The sequence below is a fragment of the Gymnogyps californianus genome, chromosome 1 (assembly GCF_018139145.2).
Source record: "Gymnogyps californianus isolate 813 chromosome 1, ASM1813914v2, whole genome shotgun sequence".
Classification (NCBI taxonomy): Eukaryota; Metazoa; Chordata; class Aves; order Accipitriformes; family Cathartidae; genus Gymnogyps; species Gymnogyps californianus.
Genome location: NC_059471.1, coordinates 202,758,313 through 202,779,546, shown reverse-complemented (window position 1 = coordinate 202,779,546; position 21,234 = coordinate 202,758,313). Strand labels below are relative to the sequence as shown.

The 21,234-nt window shown below is 36.0% G+C and overlaps 1 protein-coding gene across 1 annotated transcript in view; it reads right to left on the bottom strand.

Moving 5' to 3' along the window:
• Positions 1-21,234, bottom strand: part of LRRK2 (leucine rich repeat kinase 2) — a 74,383-nt gene that overhangs the window by 29,597 nt on the left and 23,552 nt on the right. Inside the window, exons 12-27 of the mRNA XM_050902507.1 lie at positions 19,740-19,869; positions 18,459-18,583; positions 16,645-16,778; positions 14,833-14,977; positions 14,391-14,530; positions 12,566-12,694; positions 12,309-12,479; positions 10,321-10,576; positions 9,906-10,094; positions 8,312-8,433; positions 7,446-7,515; positions 6,761-6,981; positions 5,997-6,247; positions 4,571-4,719; positions 2,047-2,140; positions 148-334 (exon numbers count right to left, since the gene is read on the bottom strand). Coding sequence (XP_050758464.1) covers positions 148-334; positions 2,047-2,140; positions 4,571-4,719; positions 5,997-6,247; positions 6,761-6,981; positions 7,446-7,515; positions 8,312-8,433; positions 9,906-10,094; positions 10,321-10,576; positions 12,309-12,479; positions 12,566-12,694; positions 14,391-14,530; positions 14,833-14,977; positions 16,645-16,778; positions 18,459-18,583; positions 19,740-19,869 — 2,513 coding nt within the window. The remainder of the gene's footprint in view (positions 1-147; positions 335-2,046; positions 2,141-4,570; positions 4,720-5,996; positions 6,248-6,760; positions 6,982-7,445; positions 7,516-8,311; positions 8,434-9,905; positions 10,095-10,320; positions 10,577-12,308; positions 12,480-12,565; positions 12,695-14,390; positions 14,531-14,832; positions 14,978-16,644; positions 16,779-18,458; positions 18,584-19,739; positions 19,870-21,234) is intronic.

Sequence of the window (21,234 nt, the reverse complement as noted above, 5' to 3'; positions counted from 1 at the left end):
CAGGAAGTACTATTTGCACTTACATACCATTTTACTAATAGAATTTACAACGATATGAAAGGCGACATGAAAATCAAATGTACATTGAAAAATTGCATTCAATTGAAAAGTGATTTCATTTTCTTTAGGTAGAATCTTACACTTTACCTCCTTTAACTTGTTGTGGGACAGGTGTAGCTTTTCTAGCCTAGACCATGCACATGCCTTTTCACTCAAGTCCAAGACGTCTATTTGATTATGATTAAATAACAGCTCCCTTAAGTTTAATGATTTCCAGTGCATTGGTCCAGGCAGGCTTATGATCTTGTTTTGGCTTAAATCTACTGATCGCAAACTAAAAACATGAAAATAAAAAAGAGATATGTTAGCAAATTAAAAAAAAACACCTGAGATTAACGGGAACTGTATTAATTTTTAATAAATAAACAAATGGATTAGATATCAGAAGAGACAGTTTTCTGACAGGAATGTAGACAGAAGAAGATAGATAATTACTACTACAAGCAAAAGTAATTAAAATAATATTATAAGTAGGTCTTCATTACCCAAGAAAAAAACTGTAAGAAAATACATATGATTGATTCAGTATAATATTCTTTCAATGTATTTGTCTCTGAATGAAATTGTCTGGTGATGAAAATAAACATCCACACTGTACTGTGTGTATATGTTTCGGATAGTAAATTAAAGAGTCACTTTAAATAAGTGTACATATTGTAATAATAGTCCACTTCCTTCTTCTTTCTATGATTTGCAGACATGCATGGCTCTGTTCAGATTAGTAGAAGACACAGATAAATATGGTTCACACTCCTGTAGTGCAAATCTAACACAATACTAATACATATTTTCATGTGCTTTTTTATAAATTTCAAATTAAAAAAAAAGCAATGGGCAACTTCCTGGTATTATCAACTTTCCAGAATCCAAGATTCCACTTATAAACTATGGAGCCTCACTAGGGGATCTGAACTGCTCTCTTTCTTGCTCCTAACTTAGGAGACTAACATCAGATGGTATGGATACCTCACTCTTTCATCAGAATGTTTCTATGAATATATGTTTGTAAATATATGTATGTGCCTAAATTATATAGTTCAACCACACATGTATTTAAGAACTACATAAAAAAGAACATTTCATTTCTGTAAGTCATCTGTTGGACAAATATGCTGTTTATGTTACTGTGGAACATGAAGCATGCCAAAAATCCATGCAACTCCTTATTGATTTGTCTGGGCTGGGAGATGTAGAACCTGAAAGCTGCACCTTTTTCAACACATCCATTAAATTTGCTGCTGTGAATATAAATGTTAGCATGCTGAAACAGTGTAATATCATGTTAATAAAGATGTGCTCTATGTAAATTTGATTAATGTAAGTTCACAAATCTGTGGATCTGCCCTCCCCACGGTGCCATCAGCACTCACATCTACCCACATCTATCAGATAACTGATCTGATCATCCCTTCCAAGCACTCCTTCCACAATCTGATTCTAGTGACCTGTTAAGGTCAGTAACTTCTATAAAAAAAAGCAGAAGTCTGATTTTCACATGAGTAATGCTTTGAAGGTATAGCAAAATAAATGTCACATGCATCTCTATCACAATTCCATCTAGAGGAAGTGTCATTCTTTGAGAATAAGTATCTTGTGATATTTGGGAAGTGAAATCTCAGTAGCCTTGTGCAAAAGTCTGCAGAACTTCTTGAAAAGGAAAAATTGCCAGTATCTTTTTACTGTTGGTTTCAAGAAAATAAATTCATTCTGGTCTTCTCAGCAAGAATTGTCAGCTTCAGCAGTCAAGCAATATATTTTCAATAACAATGATTTGAATCTGAGGAACAGAATTTCTCAAAATAATGATGAAAATGTGACTGATTTGTCTTCAGTTAAAAGCTACTAAGTTTTGGATTTAACCTGTTAGAAAAGATTGCCTGAAAATCAGTAAAACATGCAGAATTTTCTGCTTAACAAATGTCTTGCCATGAGATTTTCTTCATCAAGAACTTGTCATTAACTACAATAAATAAAATAATAACTTACTGTGGTAGAAGAAGAAGTGCTTCTGGAACATTAATAAAACGATTTTGGGATAATTTTAAGCTTGTTATGCTGGATGACAAGTCAGGTATTATTTCTAGAGCAGAAAAAGAGGTTAATCCTATTACTTTTCAGAACTGTTTAAATTATTTTTAAGACTGGAATTTTTTAAAATCAAAGACAGACTAAAAGGTCAGTCTATCATCTTCTATACACAGATCTTTGTACAAGCTACCCAAGGCAGAATCTGAATCTTTTTTTTTAAAGCTTATTTAAAACTAAACTCCCAAAATGAAAGAAGTTTAGAACCGAGTTAATGTATTAGCTTTTATCACATTACATACTATTATACTTCATCTCATATTGGCATTAAACACTGAAATAATCTTACCTACACTTTACTGCATTGCCAGTATAGATAACATTCCCATAATTCACCCAGTGAGTGGTGGGTCTTATGCACATAAAAATGACTCTAACAGTTCAGCTGTGTTTAATGCAGGTATAAGAGCTACATTCTGAAATACTGTGACAATAATTTCAAAATGGAAGATTTTATGTCTTGAAGACAGAAATAAATTCTGACAGTAACTTATGAACTCCTGCAGTATCATTAAAATCTCATTTATGTAATTTGTATTTTTCATAGGTAAATTAATTTTGACACCTTTGCATAAAATATGCTAAGCCACTGAAACACACTCTGGACTCAATTCAATTGTTTAAACACTGGGTTCTAGTGAAGGTGATCTGCCCTATGGTACCTGAGTGTCGTGGTTTAACCCCAGTCAGCAACTAAGCACCACGCAGCCACTTCCCCCTCCAACCTCCCAGTGGGGTGGGGAGGAGGGAAAAAAAAAGGTAAAACTTGTGGGTTGAGATAAGAACAGTTTAATAACTAAAGTAAAATAAAATACACTACTAAGAACAATAATAACAATACAATAATAATAATTGTAATGAAAAGGAATATAACAAAAAAAAAAAAAAAGAAATAACACCCAAGAAAAGACAAGTGATGCACAATGCAACTGCTCACCACCCGCTGACCGATGCCCCAGCAGCGATCTGCCCCTCCTGGCCAACTCCCCCCAGTTTACATACTGGGCATGATGTTCCATGGTATGGAATACCCCTTTGGCTAGTTCAGGTCAGCTGCCCCGGCTCTGCTCCCTCCCAGCTTCTTGCACACCTGCTTGCTGGCAGAGCACGGGAAACTGAAAAATCCTCAACTTAGGATAAGCGCTACTTAGCAACAACTAAACCATCAGTGTGTTATCAACAGTATTCTCACACTAAATCCAAAACACAGCACTGTACCAGCTACTAGGAAGAAAATTAACTCTATCCCAGCCAAAACCAGGATATTGAGCTATCTGCTCATGGTTTGGAGATACAACACAGGAGCTATGGAAGACCTGCTTTTTCTGGACCAGAAGCTGTAAGCCAAGTAGGATACATCAGGGTATCTCAAATGACACCTGCGTTCAGGCAAGTGAATCAAACATTCTATCTTATTCAGAAAACAATGCTGGCTATAGTGTGGTAATACTTAGAATCATAGAATCATTTAGGTTAGAAAAGACCTTTAAGATCATCAAGTCCAACCATAAACCTAACACTGCCAAGTACACCACTAAGCACCACATCTACACAGCTTTTAAATACCTGCAGGGATGGTGACTCAACCACTTCCCTGGGCAGCCTGGTCCAATGCTTGACAACCCTTTCGGTGAAGAAATTTTTCCTAATATCCAATCTAAACCTCCCTTGGCACAACTCGAGGCCTTTCCCTCTCGTCCTATTGCTTGTTGCTTGGGAGAAGAGACCAACACCCACCTCGCTACAACCTCCTTTCAGGTAGTTGTAGAGAGCGATAAGGTCTCCCCTCAGCCTCCTTTTCTCCAGGCTAAACAACCCCAGTTCCCTCAGCCACTCCTCAACAGGACCTGTTCTCTAGACCCTTCACCAGCTTCATTGCCCTTCTTTGGACACGCTCCAGCACCTCAATGTCTTTCTTGTAGTGAGGGGCCCAAAACTGAACACAGTATTCGAGGTGAGGCCTCACCAGTGCCGAGTACAGGGGGACGATCACTTCCCTAGTCCTGCTGGCCACACTATTTCTGATACAAGCCAGGATGCTTGTATGGTATGCATTTCAGTACAGTATTAAACCTGTATTACTACTAGATTTACAAGCTAACTTTGAACGATTTCCTCTGCCTTGAACCTTCCCCAACAGTATACATGATCTCAAGTACATTCAACCATTTTTATAGCATCCATTACAAATGTAAAAACAAGATGAATTACGCCGAGTCAGATCAAATGTCCATCAAGCCCCACTGGAAGTATACTGCTTCCAACAGTGATCAAAAACTGATGCTTAGAGAACTGTATAAACAAGGACAAGTATATGTGGTATTCTCTTTCTCTGTTCTCCCAAGACTCCAAATGCTGGTGACTGAGGAATTTTGTGACTTGGAATTGTTTCTAGAAGGTGGATCCTATTTTCACAGATACTTACCAAGAGCATTCATCCTGGCATTGAACTGCTCCAGTTTTGTACAGCCCATGAAGACATTCTCAGCAAGGGATGAAATATTGTTCTTACTAATGTTTAAAATTTTCAGTTCTTTCAAGCATATAGGTGAACATAAGCATGAAATTTTGTTTCTATGATAACAAGAAGAAAAAAAAAAAATCTATGTTTTATTCAGAAACTATTAGCTAAAAAGTGAAAGTAAAGAGTATTGATCTGACAATGCTATCCTTACACTGGTAAACCAAAAAATAAGACTTCATCTATATAAAGACTGACCAGTCAGCAAAAACACTGGTACATGTGGCAACATGGAATAACATGACTGATATTAAGATTATTTTAATTAATTTGGAGAGCAAATGTCAGAATGTAGTACAAAGTGTCACTTCCTGAGTACATACTGTAGCTCAATCCCACACAAAGTGGACTGTTGCATTTGTGAGTAGTTCTGTTTACTAAAGATATGTGTTTGCAGGATTATAATCACAGAATGACTATCAATCTAAAAAGAAAAAGAATGGAATTCCATATAGGGGACACAATTCAGGATGACTATATAATGTTACAAACAATGCATTCTGGGAAGAAGAATACCAGAAAGGGACAAAGATCCTGAAAATACAGAGATAAAAGAATCATGCAGCACTGTTTTGCAAGGGTAATACTGCTAATAAAGTTCAAAATAAAGCTAATGAAGAAATGCAACAGGATTTTGCATTTAAATATTGCTTTTGTAAATTTGATTCACATATTTAATACGGCTTGCTTTAGTTACATATGTTGCTATCTTTATTCTGTGTGAACTTCTGTGTAAAAAATATCACCATCTTAAATTATGGGAGATGAATCAGTATCTGCAGTTTACAGAGCTATCAGTAACAGCATTCTTCAGAATTCTGTATAGGTATGAATTATCTCACTCACTAACAAATATGATAAAAAGTGCTGGTAAACAAAAAATTACATATTTCTCTGCTTCTGTCATTTAAAACATATCCATACCAATAAATGCAATTCCACGAATCATACTTCCAAAAAACCTTTGGGGAATATGAAATACAGTGGAAAGTGTATTCAGTATACAGAAAACCTAGTGGAATATGTTAGACAACACAGACAGTCCTGTGGATGAATAGTATGGCAGTAGAAAAACGCTGAACTACAACATTTTTAGTATGTTACTAAAACTGCAGTGCTATTAGATTAGATAGGCCCACAGATATTCTCATGTAGTTTGTAATACAACACTGAAAATTGTAGCAATTTACACATTCAGAAGATATTGTCAGTGTTTCACTGCTGACTAAACAATCCCTTTCCATGCTATAACAGTCATCATTCTGGATGACAAATATATTATTTTCTGTTGTGTTTGTTATGCTACAGTCCATTTACTAATGCTACTCACCCTTCTAGCAATAGCTGTTCCAGATTTTCAGCAACATTTGTAAGAAATTCAGGAATGCACACCAGCTGATTGTATGAAAGATTAAGTTGCTTTAGAGTTGGACATCTGAGGTATGGATCCAAAGCAAAGGAAGGCCCAATGTCATTTCGAGAGATATCAAGATTTGCAATACAATTCATTTTCAGTAAGTAAGTTGGAAAAGTAGTAAATCTGTTACTATGCAAATCCAAGTAAGTCAAGCATTTCAAGTTCTGAAAGAAAAGGACAATTTGTTTTTAAAAAGTTAAATGAAAATATGAATTTATAGGTTTTAAATTGAGTTATATTTTATACAATTTATTAATTCACTTATATTTCTTTCACCAGGAAAAATAGCAGAAAATAGCAATCATACCAATGTAACCCATAATATTTCTATTACAGAGTAAAATGGAAAGCATTCTTCAAAATTAATTAGCTCAGTTTCATAAAATTTAACAGATATAAATTGCCTGCAGTTCTCAGTTCCATTTACGTTACTATGTTACTCAATATAACACATCCTAAAGCAGTTCTCTGCAGTAAATGACTTAAAACAGTTCCATTAAACTACTTTTATTTCTGGCTGAACATAAATCCACTGAATGAAAATTAAGTGAATGTATGAAGCATGCAAAAATACACACCCATATTCATGAGTGGTATTGTTATGGGTACATTGTTAGAGACAAACAATTTATTGTAACTAATCTCAACTTGTATTACATAAAATTATGCAGAATTACTTCACACAGTTGTTCTGGAATGTTTGTAAGAGCATTTTGGTGGAGCTCCAGTTTCTCAAGATGTTCCAGATGACTAGTCAAGCAGCTATTCTGGCTGATGGCATCAATGTTCTCCAGCTCATTTGATGAAAGATCTAGTGATTTAATATATTCTTTCTCTGAGATCAATGAAGAAAGACTGTCTGATGGTCTTATATGCGGTGAAAATTTTGAGATGCCTTCTATTAAAACAAACACATGGGAAAAATACCATGATTTCATTTATCACATAATTAAAATTAAGATCAATTAAGTTGGGATCTAAAGATGCAGAAGACAGTGAATGTTTGGATATTTATTAAGATCCAAATCCATGAAGACTTCTATTTCGAGACACAAATTTATAAGACAGTAGGGAAGAGATGGACGCTTATGCACTGCACAACAGAAGTAGCTTTTCAAAGCTAATAAAGGCATTCATGAAATTTCATTGCCTGTTTAATTCTACATAAATTATATGTGAAGCCCAGGAAAAAAAAAAATTCCCTATATATGCATTATTTGTACTCCACTGTAGTATTTCCAAAACGTACCCTCCTCTTTGTAAACAAATATATAATCTGACTAAAATCTTTGCATGCTATGCTTGTGAAAGCATTAAGGATGAAAAATCTGTTCTCTATGTTAAATTGTATAGTTTACTTACTGGAGGATTCATCTGAAGGCAAGAATTTTCTTCTTTGTTTCATTAATGGTTCATAATCTGAGCCAGGTCCCTGGAAAATCCCAGAAGAGAAGAAAAACCACTTATGGACATATGCAGATATCTGAAATGATCTGAATTCAGTAATTCAATTTCTTTTTATTGTGGTTTCTTTTTATGAGAACTTCCAGGGGAAACACAAGGAAACTGTACATTTCAACTAAAAATAACAATAGGTCACATCTGTATAAAACTTACTGATCCATGCAATATGAAAGAACAGTAGATTTAAAGTGCAATGGAAGTAGCGCATTTTTTGGCAACCTAAAATGACTTTCACTAGAGTAGGGTGATAGGATGGAGCAGGATATTACAAAAAATAACTTTCTCTAGGGAGGTCAGTCTCTCCAGTTTCCCTTTACAGTCAATGGAAAGAGACAAGCTTCTTTCAAAGGAACCTGACTTTGATTCCACCGATTTGTCCTCTTATGTCTTCTTACGGAATCGGTCTCTCTTCATTGATTGCAGTAGCACTCTGAAGATTAGCTTCACTAAGGGGTAGTTAAGTCTTTGTGAATAGGCCCACAGTTTCTGTATCTGCATTTGAACATCAGACCGGAAATTTGAGCAATTCACAAAAACGTGTACTTTTGATTGGTCACAAATTTTTGCTGAAATAAACTCTCCTCTGTACAGTGATCTGGAGCACAGTAATTGCACAGCAATAGAAGGAAATATTAAATGGCAACAGTGAGACAAGAGCCCATATGGATACATGACACCTCGTAACACTTGATTATTAACAGTTTTGCTGTAGGCAACACAGATGGACTTATAAGAAGCCTGGAACGAATAAGGATCTGACTTACCACAGAGCGGGTATGTCGCGGCAAAGTAGGAGAACCTCTTTGACATGCCATTTCACTACAATGTAAGTCTGCAACTGCAATGGAATTGGACTTCTTTTTTGTAAAAAGTGAACCTTCGCTTCCTAGTACAAAACAATAACACAGGAGGACAAATAAGTAAGAAAATGTATTTAAAGATGAGGCTCAGAATTCAACTGTAATATAGATGCTGACATACAAAGGAGAGATACATTTCAAAAGCATCAATATTGACAGGATCTATCTGGTTAATTGTGTGTGCAATAGGCCAAGAATGTTGTCAACGTGTTTTAGAGTACATGGGCCATACTAACCTGACATGCTCCAAATATGACCTGCAGCTTGTTACATTGACGCTTTATCATCTAAAATTTCCAGCAGGCTGGGATTATTATACATGTTTCGTAACATATCTTTGTGCTACCGCAGTGTAAATAACTTTTTAAAAGAGAAAAAGTTTGTATTTTAACAGATAAATTTGCACTCCCACATTTATTGATAATGAAACATCAAATGCCAATCCGGCTTTGGTGACTTAGGGTTATCTGGACCCATTTAGTGTTCCTCTTCTCAAAGCTACTTTTAAAACTCCTAAAATCACTCCTGTTAGCAAAGCCTGTATTTTTTTTACCATAATTTACATGTGATGTAACAACTTTTCTATGTGGGGCAACAGATAGTACCTATCAGTATTATATGTCTCTGCTACAGTCCTACAGAAATGAAAAATGGTGCTGAATGATGTAAAGGAAGAGAACAAAACAGAACCAAAAAAATCCCTTAGGATTCTCTGATTCCAAAATTCAAATTCTTCATCTGTGATGATTTTACGTATTCAACAGTTCTAAAACAACAGTGACATCTGAACAAACAAAAGGTATGTTGTAAATTAAGTCCACTTACTCTTATTATTAAGTTACCGATATTATAGACAGAAATACTGGTTTTTTATAAGTTAAAGGCATTCAGATTTCCTGACATGGTTACCAAGAATGATGTTGGACTGAACACAGACTTGTCATTTACACTTTCTGATCAGTTAGATATCTTTGGGATAGGGCTTGTTTCACCTACTTTATTTGTTAACAATATAGTCCTCTATACCAGACTTAGTTGCGCACACTTTATTTACAGACAACCCAGGGAACAGGGATTTCTAGATCACAATACACCTGACTTCATGATGAGACAAATTGTGCTCTTGAAGCACTTGCTTTTTGCTATAAAGACAGCATACGAGAATAGCTCAGAAACAGACATCAAAATAGTCAATATCTAAATTCGGTTGGATGAATCCGACTCTTTCTCTCTACAAGATACTGAATGCATGAAGGACTAATTTTAAATGGGTAACTGAATAAAATGGTTTAAGGTCCTAATTTTGCAGATAAAGCACATACTTACTCATCATAAACTATTTTCCAATGTTACTACAAACAAAATTTTAGATAAAAGTATTTTTTTCATGGGAAGTGTTTTATCTCAAATACAAATAAACAACTGATTTATGGCTGTGGTCTAGCCCTGGTACCATAGACTGGGATTATAAAAAGAAAAAAGAAAAAAAACCAATTACCTTCACTATCAATATCATCACTCAAAGGAAAAACACTGTCCACTAATGGGTCAGAAATGAAAGTCCAATCATAGTTTTTATCCACTCCATCTTCAGAGAAGTTTAGATCAGAGGAGGCTCTTGATCTACCCTCTGAAATATTCTTCATCTGGAATTTAAGCACCATTCTTGCCAGTGCAGAACCTGCATCTGTATGTATAGGAAACCAAAAAGATAGCATATTCTCCAAGAAATCCAAATAGCTTTAAAAAAATAACAGAAATAACTTGATTTATTTTCAAGGTTTGACAGTCTTTCTATAACCAGCTGAATGCTATGAAGAGATCCTCAACTGAAGGTCTTGATCTAAAACACTTATATAGTACCATCAAGAGATATTAACAGATTTCGTATAGCAAATTCTATATATACTCACTTTGTTTTCTTAATGGAGTAAGTTTATCTGGGAACAAAGGAATGAGCCAGGAAGGTTCCAGTCTCCCAATACCAAATCCTCCAAGACATATACTGCTGTTGGCGACATCAAGGCTAAGCTTCTTTAAGAGCAAGCTGATGATTTGGCTATCTCCTCTCTTTATACTAATGGTTAAAGCACTCCGAACATCCTGCTCTCGAGCACCATTGGCTAACAGCAATTCCACCAATTTAGGATTATTTCCTTTCTCACAAACCTAACAGAGAAAAGCAATTAAAAAAATTTATGTGAGGCACTCAAATAACAGCTCAGATTGCATTAAGACTTGTCTCAAATTCAGATTCATTGTATTTTTAGGATCATGTCTCTTTTTCAATTATACAATTTCCTACCCCTCAGAGCATATGCCTGCCTAAGGCATCTGAGTACCAACTCCCATCTTCCTGAAGTCTTTGCCCAAACTACAACAAATGCCAGAGTTCTGTAATTGTAATTTCTGCCATGAGTGCACACAATTCCCAGGCAAAAAAGAATGGTAATTTATGTAGTTTGATTATTGCATGCGGTCTATGGCAACTCCATTTATTTATCTGTTCAGTGGGAAAAAGACACTTGGGGTTATTTTGCCATGTCATCTGGATATCAGATGAACAGGCAACAACAGTGAGACTCATCAAGCCTTGCCTAGTGCTAGGGAGCTCAGGTCCACTGGCTTCAGTCAGCTTTACTCCTTCCAATCTCTCAGCCTGCATTGCTACACAGAGCAGTGTTGATTGTGAATATTACAAATATTTTTTAGAAATACTTCCAGTTACTTCAGTATTTCCACTGTGGTTCGCTAACACTGATTTGCCTACTCAGACTCCATGGATGGATGGTCAGTTCCAAACCCAGCTGTGCTTTATCACCCAGCCAGCTCTGCCAGCAGAAGTGAACACTTTCTAATTCACTTCAAGCAGTATTGGTGGGGTTATCTCAGACTATTTAAAACTTTGACAATGAAGCAAAATTAAGAAGTGCTCATACACACCGTTTCTCAAAAAAATTTGTAAAGGCAGTCACATTTAGCAAGGAGTACTTATAAGCAGGTGGGAACAGCCTCTCTGTTGGCATGGCTGAATCCAGATAGGATGTTTGCCTATGGCCTTATATAAGACACCAACATATTTCAAATAGTTAATGCTCTGATGTGGCCACTGTATGGATAAAGCTCTTTGCAGCTAGTGTGACTGCAGGCATTCCAAGATGTTATAGTACTTTAGCTGTGTTGATAAAAAGTCAGAACTCTAACCGGAACAGTTAAATCAGTACAAAAACTGATGACTATATTCATCTTTAAATACAACACAAAGTAAAAAAAATCCACCATTCCACGGCAGGCATTTTGGGCAAAGTCTTCTTTGCAGGTCTAGAACAGAGTGGGACTAAGCACACTGAAACCTATCTATGCACAGTGCTGCTTGCTGGTCCATCTGTACTTTGGCCTCACAGAGCTTGGAGAGAGCTGAATTTGGAATATCAGTTCGTGGACTGGGCTCTAATGGGCTTGATGCCATCTATGCCTGATTAGTTCAGAAAAAATGACTGGGAGTTTGCAAAGCCTGAGCTTTAGTCTTCTTCCTAAAAAATACTCCAAAACTAAGGCTAAGTCAGTACTTGATTGAACCCAGGTTTGCATGTGAACCGGGTAAACAATCAGAAAGCATGGACTTTAAAGTGAGCTTGCATCAGAACTGAACTGGCAGTGTGGGCACATTGTAAGTGACAGTGACCCCATGAGCTTCAATAAAGTGAAGGGTGTTTCAATGAACATCAGACTGAGCCTGAAGTCACCATGAGTAGCAACGGTTAACACCACTCAGGTCACAGTTAGATTACACTGGGTATTGCTGCTGTGTTCTGCCAAATAAATGTTTACATGAAAAGACATAGGAACTCAAAAGCAAAAATTTTAAAGCAATAAAACTATATATATTTCCACATATTACCTGATAGATCAAAGAGTTTGTCTTTGTCTTCTTATTAATATCAGCTCCCAGTAGAAGTAAACATTCAGCCATAATACTATTGTACTCAATACATGCTTTTTCCAGCATCATATTTTTTAAATCATCATTTTCAGCTATTTTAGCAAAACATTTACAACACAGGCTTTGAAACTGAATGGGAAGACAAACAATCAAAGTTAGGACAAAAAAAGCACCAAAATTTTTCAGCTGTGGAGCTGTCAAAAGAGAGACGATACCTGTCGATCTCGCTGGTCAGTGAAACACATAGACATCTGGTAGAAAATGACTGTGTCAAATGATTCATGTACCAGCAGCTTTGCAAAACAAGGTGACAAACCAAGAATTGACAAGACTGCATGAAATCCCTAAGAACACAATGAGAATATTGAAATAAGTACAGTGTTAAAAAGTGTCATTTTAAAACAGGTCGTGCAACAAAATCAAATTTCCATGAAAAGCTATGTGCTTTAATTTTTTTGGTCTTGTTTTTAAACATGCAATAATTCACAAATTGGAGAAGATCAGGAGAGAAGGCAGAAACATGTGGTGTCTCTGTGTTTACAGAGCTGTAGTTTCATACTTGTTTAGCTGACCCACTTAAACAGATATTAACTGACACTTTGAAAAGACAAATTATGCACCATAATATCTGACAACATCCTGCCTGGCAGTGTTGCTCTGTAATCCTTGAATTTGAAAAAAATACATAGGCTAAATGAAAAACTTAACAGGTTGTCCTGGTTTCAGCTGGGATCTAAAAATGAAAAAGAAATACAAAATTATCCCATGATTCTGCAAGTAAAGTTCACCTAGAAGGGTGAACTGGGTAAATTACGGACTCTTTGTCTAAACCTAATTGAGACTAAATCACTGTAAGTAACTTTCTTATTCCACCACATTATTTTGATTTCTCTCTACATTGGTTGCTAAGCTAAACTTGGAAGGGTTGGGGGAAAAACAGCAGTAAAGAAGGGAGGCTGTACTTGTGATATTTTCATACTGATCTGAAACAGAAGTACAGAAACTCTCACAGAAAGCTGATCTCACAGGCAAGCCCCATTCCGCTAGAGAAATGAAACTGGCAACAAACAGGGAAAGCTTCTGAAGCAGAGCAAACAGAACTTTCACAGGAGGAAGACCAAACGTGTGTTTGCAGACACAATAAGGACTCTCCTTCCATATTCAGAAGTAGATCCAAAGTTTGACACAGTATTCCAGTAATATCCTTCTTAAATACAGCATTCTGTGGTGGGTTGACCCTGGCTGGACACCAGGTGCCCACCAAAGCTGCTCTATCACTCCCCTCCTCAGCTGGACAGGGGAGAGAAAATATAATGAAAGGCTCATGGGTCGAGATAAGGACAGGGAGATCACTCACCAATTACCATCACAGGCAAAACAGACTCGACTTGGGGAAAAAAAAATTAATTTAATTTATTACTAATCAAATCAGAGTAGGATAATGAGAAATAAAACCAAATCTTAAAAACACCTTCCCCCCACCCCTCCTTTCTTCCCAGGCTCAACTTTACTCCCAAATTTTCTACCTTCTCCCCCCAGTGGCACAGGGGGACGGGGAATGGGAGTTGTGGTCAGTTCATCACACGTTGTTTCTGCCACTCCTTCCTCCTCAGGGGGAGGACTCCTCACACTCTTCCCCTGGTCCAGCGTGGGGTCCCTCCCACTGGAGACAGTCCTCCATGAACTTCTCCAACCTGAGTTCCTTCTCAACATGACGGTTACTTCATTAAATGGTTATAGATTGACTGAATGATAAACCATGACTGAGAAATTTGTTCTAGTTTGCAGATCTCAGAAGTCTTAGATAAACACCTAAACCTACACTTAGCTATTCTGGATTGAATATATGCCTCCAAGAAAACCATCTCTACGGCAAATATATTGGTTTAATTATAAAGCCTTATACTAACGTAGTAATTGCAAAAAAATCAAAATGAAGTAATTAAAATAAGGAATTATACTTCAAATATAACTACATTAAAATAATTTTCTAAGGTTTTGCCTTTCACTTTCATCTTTGTACATAAAAATAACACATACGTGCATCTGGATTTCAGTGACCTCTTTAAATCGTCGCAGAGTAGAAACCAGAACTGTTGACAGGACATGCATAGTTGCAATACACAAACTCTTTCTTGTAATCAAAGAGCGTAGAAGACTCAAACCCAAACACTGTATGTCTAGAAGAAAAAAGAAAGATTAATAGTGTTGACTATTCAGACATTGAGTGGAATAAACCCATGATCTAAGTAGTGTTATATTACTAATATTCCAGAAAGTTATTTGCATAAGCTATTACAGGGCCAGGCATGACTACGAAGTGGATGAACCTGAGGACTATGCAGTACTGCAGCCTTTTCTTGCCACGTAACCTACATCACATCCAGTACTAAAAAGCATAATAGATAGGTTACAGCTTCTGTGGTTAATCAGCCCCTCCTACTATGTCATTCACATTCTACTAACAAAATACCTTCCCTACCTTGTTCGTCTGGATACATCTGTAGGGTGTGAAGCACAGTGTCAGTAGCTCCTTGCTGGGTTAAAATTTCTAGTGCACCAGTGCACTCAGTTACAGAAGCAAGTAGTTTTAATCCACACTTCTGAATGCTAGGATTTCCAATAAACTAACGGAGAAATGAATATAAAATCAGATCAAGCTTGTTCTGCTTACAACGGCAACAGAAGAGTTGCTTGTTCTTAAAAGTTGTTCTTTAAGAACAAGGGATTGTTGTTCTTAAAGTATGTGAAATTACAGCTGATGTGACAATAAATAACAATAATCACAATTTCAAAAAGATTTCCTTTTCAACCATCAGTTTCAGCCACTCGTAACCTCCCCAGATTTTCACTTTTGATTCTGAAAATATTCCCTAGCTAGTTTGCTAATGGAGAGTGGGATTTTTTTTCCTCAAAGTTTCAGTACAACCATTCACAAGTTCACACCATTTTGCTAGGACAAGGAGAGTGAGAAAGTGTACTTCCTTTGTGGTTAAAAAGGAACAAAAATGGGTTCTTTGAGAACCGGCACAAGTGATGAACATGGTGGCAACTGAAAAAAATATGAAAAGATATGAAGCAACATACCTATTACCACACCCCATGAAGATTTTAAAAGTTCTGGGTTTAGCTATATAGCAATTCAACAGGTTATTTGTGATTATTTTTCCCAATTTTCCCGCACTTCTAGATGGAGGAAACCTAGATGAGGCCTAGATCTGAAAGTGTGCATAGCTGTCACAGTGACTTGCAAATCTGCAAAATTATTTCAGTGGAGTCATGCCCATCTTCCTCCTTATTCCTTCTCCAGTTTTTCATTAAAATGTTAATTTCAAGCCCTCCTGGTTGATATTGTAGTACCCCAAAACATAAACCAGCTGGGTCAGAAAAAGCAATCGGGATGGTCACAAAGCACTGGAGACTGTAATACATTCTGAAGTAAAAACTATTTTGCCTCCCTTGTTAACTCCTATATCCTATATCTTCAGGTCAAGAAATGTCCTTTAGACACTCTAGCACTCTTTTGCTGACACATTATTTGCTCTAACTTTTATAATAAATGTAAGAGGCATGAATTTCCTTGACTGAAGGTGTTTGGCAAGCCTAAAATTGTTGAGAGACTTCTAAAAAACTGTGAATTGCTAAAATTTGATTGTGGTCATGTGAACCTTGGAAACCTTGTAGAGGTGGGATTCTTCTGAAGGCCATGAAGTTAAACCTTTTCTATCACTAGGATTTAAGGTTAATCTGCTGTGCAAAGTGCCTAGTGTTTCCTTTGTTTAGACTGGGTCTGCTTCAGCCTCTCACTTTTCAGCTCACCCTTCAAGGCACTGTGATCATTCTGTTTTCCAGTGGCTGGAAAAAGTTATAGAATTGAACAGTGAAAAGAATGGAGACAACTGAGAAACACTGTTCTGTTGAAAGTAAAGGAGTATGTACCCATGAAAGCCATATTAAAGAACCACTCAGTTCTATGTGTAGTTGAGGTGTAGGTATGAGGACACTTTTCATGTATAAACTAGTCCATTAAAAAATCACAAATAAACTGTATGCTTGAAAAAAACATTAGCCTTGTTTTTATAAATATCCTTTAGAGTTACTGTATAAAGGATCATCTAATACATTCCAGAACAGAAAGTAAGAAGAAACCCCAAACAATAAATAAAACTCAGGAGTTAAGATTAATTCTATCAAATCAATAGGAAAATCAATGCAGAACTAAAACTTACAAATGATTCACCACTGCAAGCGTAAAATAGTGACAAAATCCATTAGAATAAAGCTTTAACTATACCCTGTTCAAAGCATTAAGCACCAATGAATGAGTTCCCTCCAACAGACACTGGCTTTTAATCACTTTCACTGTAAGTGCAAAAGCAGCATCTCCCACATCTCTGGAAGAACCATTCTGGTGTTCATTCTTTGTACCTGCAACAATAGAAAACAGCCTTCCTCAGCAGAATAGATTTAATATTCTCCCCAGTATTAACCCAATATTATTAACCCAATATAACAATCAAATTGAACACACAGGTGACTTAGAGGGCATATTTCAGATCTTATGACATTTTCAGAACGCTGTAGTTACAGAGACTGGAATCCCTCCAGACTTACATTGTAGTGTGAGTACATTGCGTTTGAAATGATGATTTCACCATATGTTTGCTCACTGCTTACTGTGAAAATGCAAAATCATGCCAAAGAATTTTGCCTAAGATACATTGCAATATATTACTTTTTTGAGCTATGGGATTTCTTGGTGTTCCTGATACCTATACCTACTTCAGAATGCCGCTTCCTTCTGGAAAGGAGACGCTATAGAGAAGCTATAAACTAGTTGCCCTTTCTCACTTGGCAGCACATCATAGGCCAAATTTTACCCACAGATGACGTTAAGTGGAAGGTGAGTACAAATAAAAGAACAGAGAAAGGTCTTTCAGATTTACCTTTCTGGTAGCTATTGGCACTTGCAGTCAAGTGGCACTACAAAAAGTACCCAGAAATCCTTTAAAAGTCACTTCAGCATTCATATTTGTTCCGATTACTATTTTCCCCATGAATTACTTTTTATTCCCTAATTAACCTGCAAGTTCCAACATCCAGTTGGTGCTCTCTTTGTTTGATTACACTTCAGAAGGGCTCACTTCCAGGATACTGGCAAAAAAAGTGCCTTGCCTACATGTTAGAATACATATATCAAGTCTTAATCCTGCTGTTTATTGAAAAAAAGGGAAAGTATTAGGATTATAATTCAAAGAATAGAAGAAAACTGAAAACCTGCAATCAGTCTGCGTATTAGCCAAGTTACTAGTTTCAGAGTTACTGGTTTTGTAACTGTTCAACTAAAACTGCTGAGAGATACTTGCAAAAAGTTGTTCTGAAAAAAAATCACTACCCCATGTCTGTACTCTCACACTTCAGATCAGAGGAAAAAAACAGGATATACAGCAGTAAACTGATAAGAAGAGTTAAAACTTCCCCCAAATTCTGTTAAAGGTATAGAACTAACAAAGAACATATTTTTCCCACTGTAGATTGCCTTTAACAATTTTTTTTTTTGGAAAGGAATTTCTAAGCTAGTCAGTTTGGCTTCTCCTTTTCTGTAAAAAATAGTATATAATAGTGTATCTCATATCTTTTAATCACTGTCTTTATTTTTTGGTGTCAGAGGTCCAATTTTTATGTTCCTTCCAAGAGATACTATTAAAACAATTGCATTTTGTGCTACAACAATGTTGATGTCATTATCACTGTTTGCTCTCACTTAAAGGGTATCTATGACGAAAATACACAATCACAGCGATAGCTCCACACTCATTCCCTGAATTCCTTAGAAGTAATGGAGCTAACTCTTCAGTGATAAAATCAAGGGGAAATCAGCAGTGACAATTTTGGTCTGTTACTGTCAATACCTCAAAAATTTTCCTCCATCTTCTATGTTCTTAAAGAGTTACAGCTGCTCTCTGCTACGTACAGAACTCCAGTAAATTTTTTGAAGTCCCATTAAAGGCTGTCTCATTAGATAAGAAAGACTAAACCCCAGCTACCTCATTCTATTCTCTGATTTGGTGTATGACGCCACACCGATTACATTTTTGGATGACTTACCAGGCATCATAAAGTGTAAAAGGACTCGAAGTGCTTCCAGTTGTAGAGAGAGTGATTTTTCATGTTTCTTCATGGCTTTTACAACTTCTGATACAGCTACTGTCATTATATCCAGATGAGGGAAACTGAAAATATTGTTTATAAAATAAATAAAAAGAATGCATTTCTAAATTTTACCTGTATTTGCTTCTTTAATTAACACTGTGTGATAACCCTTTAGAACACTGTAAATCTGGTTTGAGCTATGAAATATACATTAAACTATGGTACTTTTCTTCATCATAGGAAATATATTATGTTCATGCCATTCCGTGAATTCAGTCTATGTAACTAATTCCATTCTAGGCTACTGAGAGGTAATTTTCAATCCAGTCCAGAACAGTGATACACAGAGAGTATAGTATTTCATTCAGAGTGAGTGGTGGATTCATATATTTCACTTTGATTCCAATCCAGATACGTGAAACGACACATCTTCCTTAATTTAGTGCTCTGCAACTGTCATAAAGTACTGATGAATTGTCAGATAATTGTAGAATAAACTGAAAAACATCAATCATGTTAGGTTCTAATCTTGAAGAAAAAAAAATAATCTCAATGTCATTAGCATCCCTAGAAATGGCAGTAGCCAAAGGTCACTAATTCACTTTTAAGGTTATTTTATTCTTTCATTTTGTAATACTTTTTATTCCTGTGAACATGTTTATGGAAGTTTTGAGATTTTCTTCTTTATATAATGAAATTATTCATAAGAAATTCTGTGACTATATCTTGAGTCTGTCATTTTTTCACAGACAGCTTAGCATATATAAAGGTTTCAGGGAAGGCTGGAAAAACTTGGAATCGTGTTCCCACCCTGTATACCAGTATTTATGAGTCACAAGTTTGATTTTCCAGTCATGTTCTAGAGCATTTGCAAAAGCCAACACAAAAGTAATATTAACACAATGTTATTTTAATAATCAGAGTTAATATTGTGGGACATTTCTTAGCTCTCAATGGAATTCAGTGTGGCTAACAGGAGGGGAGACCACCTAGTGACAGTCTATTCAAACCTCACTGCTCAAGAACCACAAAGAGAAGAACATGCAGCTCCCTACACATATCCACCTGGGCATTTGACTACAGGGCTTCCAAAATTCAATGTCTTGAACAGGGCTGTCAGCCTGTGGTCAATTTTAATATCAGTGAAACAGTCAATAATTTAAACATAATCACTTACAGCACTGAATCTCACAAACCTTCACTTTGGAAGTGGCCACATATTTGTAAGTATATTACCTTCCTTCGAAAACATGATTCAGAATTCTGCAGGCACTTTCAGCCACTTCAGGAGAATGTAGATGTTTCCTCATTATATCCAAAACATTCATATGTATTCCTTTAGCCAAAAGTGTCTTCCTAATATTTACTACAACACAAAACAGCAAGCATCCTATAAGTAAATCTCTCTCTATATATAGTTCTCAAAAACAACAGAACTGCTAACTTTTTCCCCCCCTTTTTTTGATTTTTTTCCTCACCAAACACACACGTTATAGAAGTATATATTAGAATGGGAAACAATTTGAGCTGAAGCTGACTTCTGTTTGCATAGCTTAATCAAAAGCATTGTAATTCCTGAATGCCTAATAAGTTTAAATACTTCTGTTATTTTTACTTACATAAAGTTAACTTAAGGGAAGGAGAATGTACAGCTTTACTTTTACTTTCAAAAATGTTTATTCTTAAACAATTTTTCCTCTTAACTGCACTCTGTGATCATGTAGGAAAGCTAGAACTTAAAACTTTCAAAAAACCTTCTAACTTCCAAAATAAGGCTTCAAAAATGAAATTATATTTATTCACTCTATTTACTTCGTTAATTCATTTTTTTTAAATTCAAATACCCAAGCACATGTTGTAGCTATAACTGTAACAAATACAGCTCAGAACACTATAAAAATATTCTACATTATCATGATAACTACCACCAATTCTTATAATTCCCAGTTCAGTACATCCATTTCAAATGGTTAATTGAAGCACTATTGCATTGTGCCAGAGGGTTTTACTAAGCTTCTTTATGTCTATCATTTCTGGTGTAAGCACATTCCTTTAGGGGGAAAAAAACAAGAAAAAAAAAAAAGACAAAATAAAAATTTGCTTTAGATTTCCAAAGGAGACTCAGAGGTCCACTTGTCAGTAACGTGTTATGAAAGTACCTGGTATAATATATGATAACAGTATGCATACATTTATGAGATCTATTTCTCAATATAGATACATATTTATCTCATAAATAACTATAAAACCTTTTCATTGTTAGGTTTTATGTACTTGGATGGCTCAATAACCTAGTGTCAAAACAATGCTTTCTCACCTAGAGAATGGTAATTAACTGCTAGTTTTTATCTTCCTATCTAGCCAGTGGTTTCCAATGTGTAGTCTACAAACCACTTGAGGTCCATAACCATTTCAAAGGATTCTGGGAAAGGTATCTAATAAAAGCAGACCAACTGTCAGTAGGCTTAAATACTCTACCCAGGGGTCCACATCTCCACTGAAAAATTTTGAGGGGGTCTGCAAATTGAAAAAAGTTAGGAAACCACGTTAGGGACACAATCAGGACTAAAGCAATCTTGAAAACTGTTACGCACACGCTTAACTTTCTACACATGATTTGATTCACTGAAGTCAACAGGACTGCTCAAATCCCCTGTGTTAAGCAAGAAAATGGTATTTGTCGGGCTGTAATCCTTACGTGATCTGCAACAAATGCTGGTCTTGATGAAAT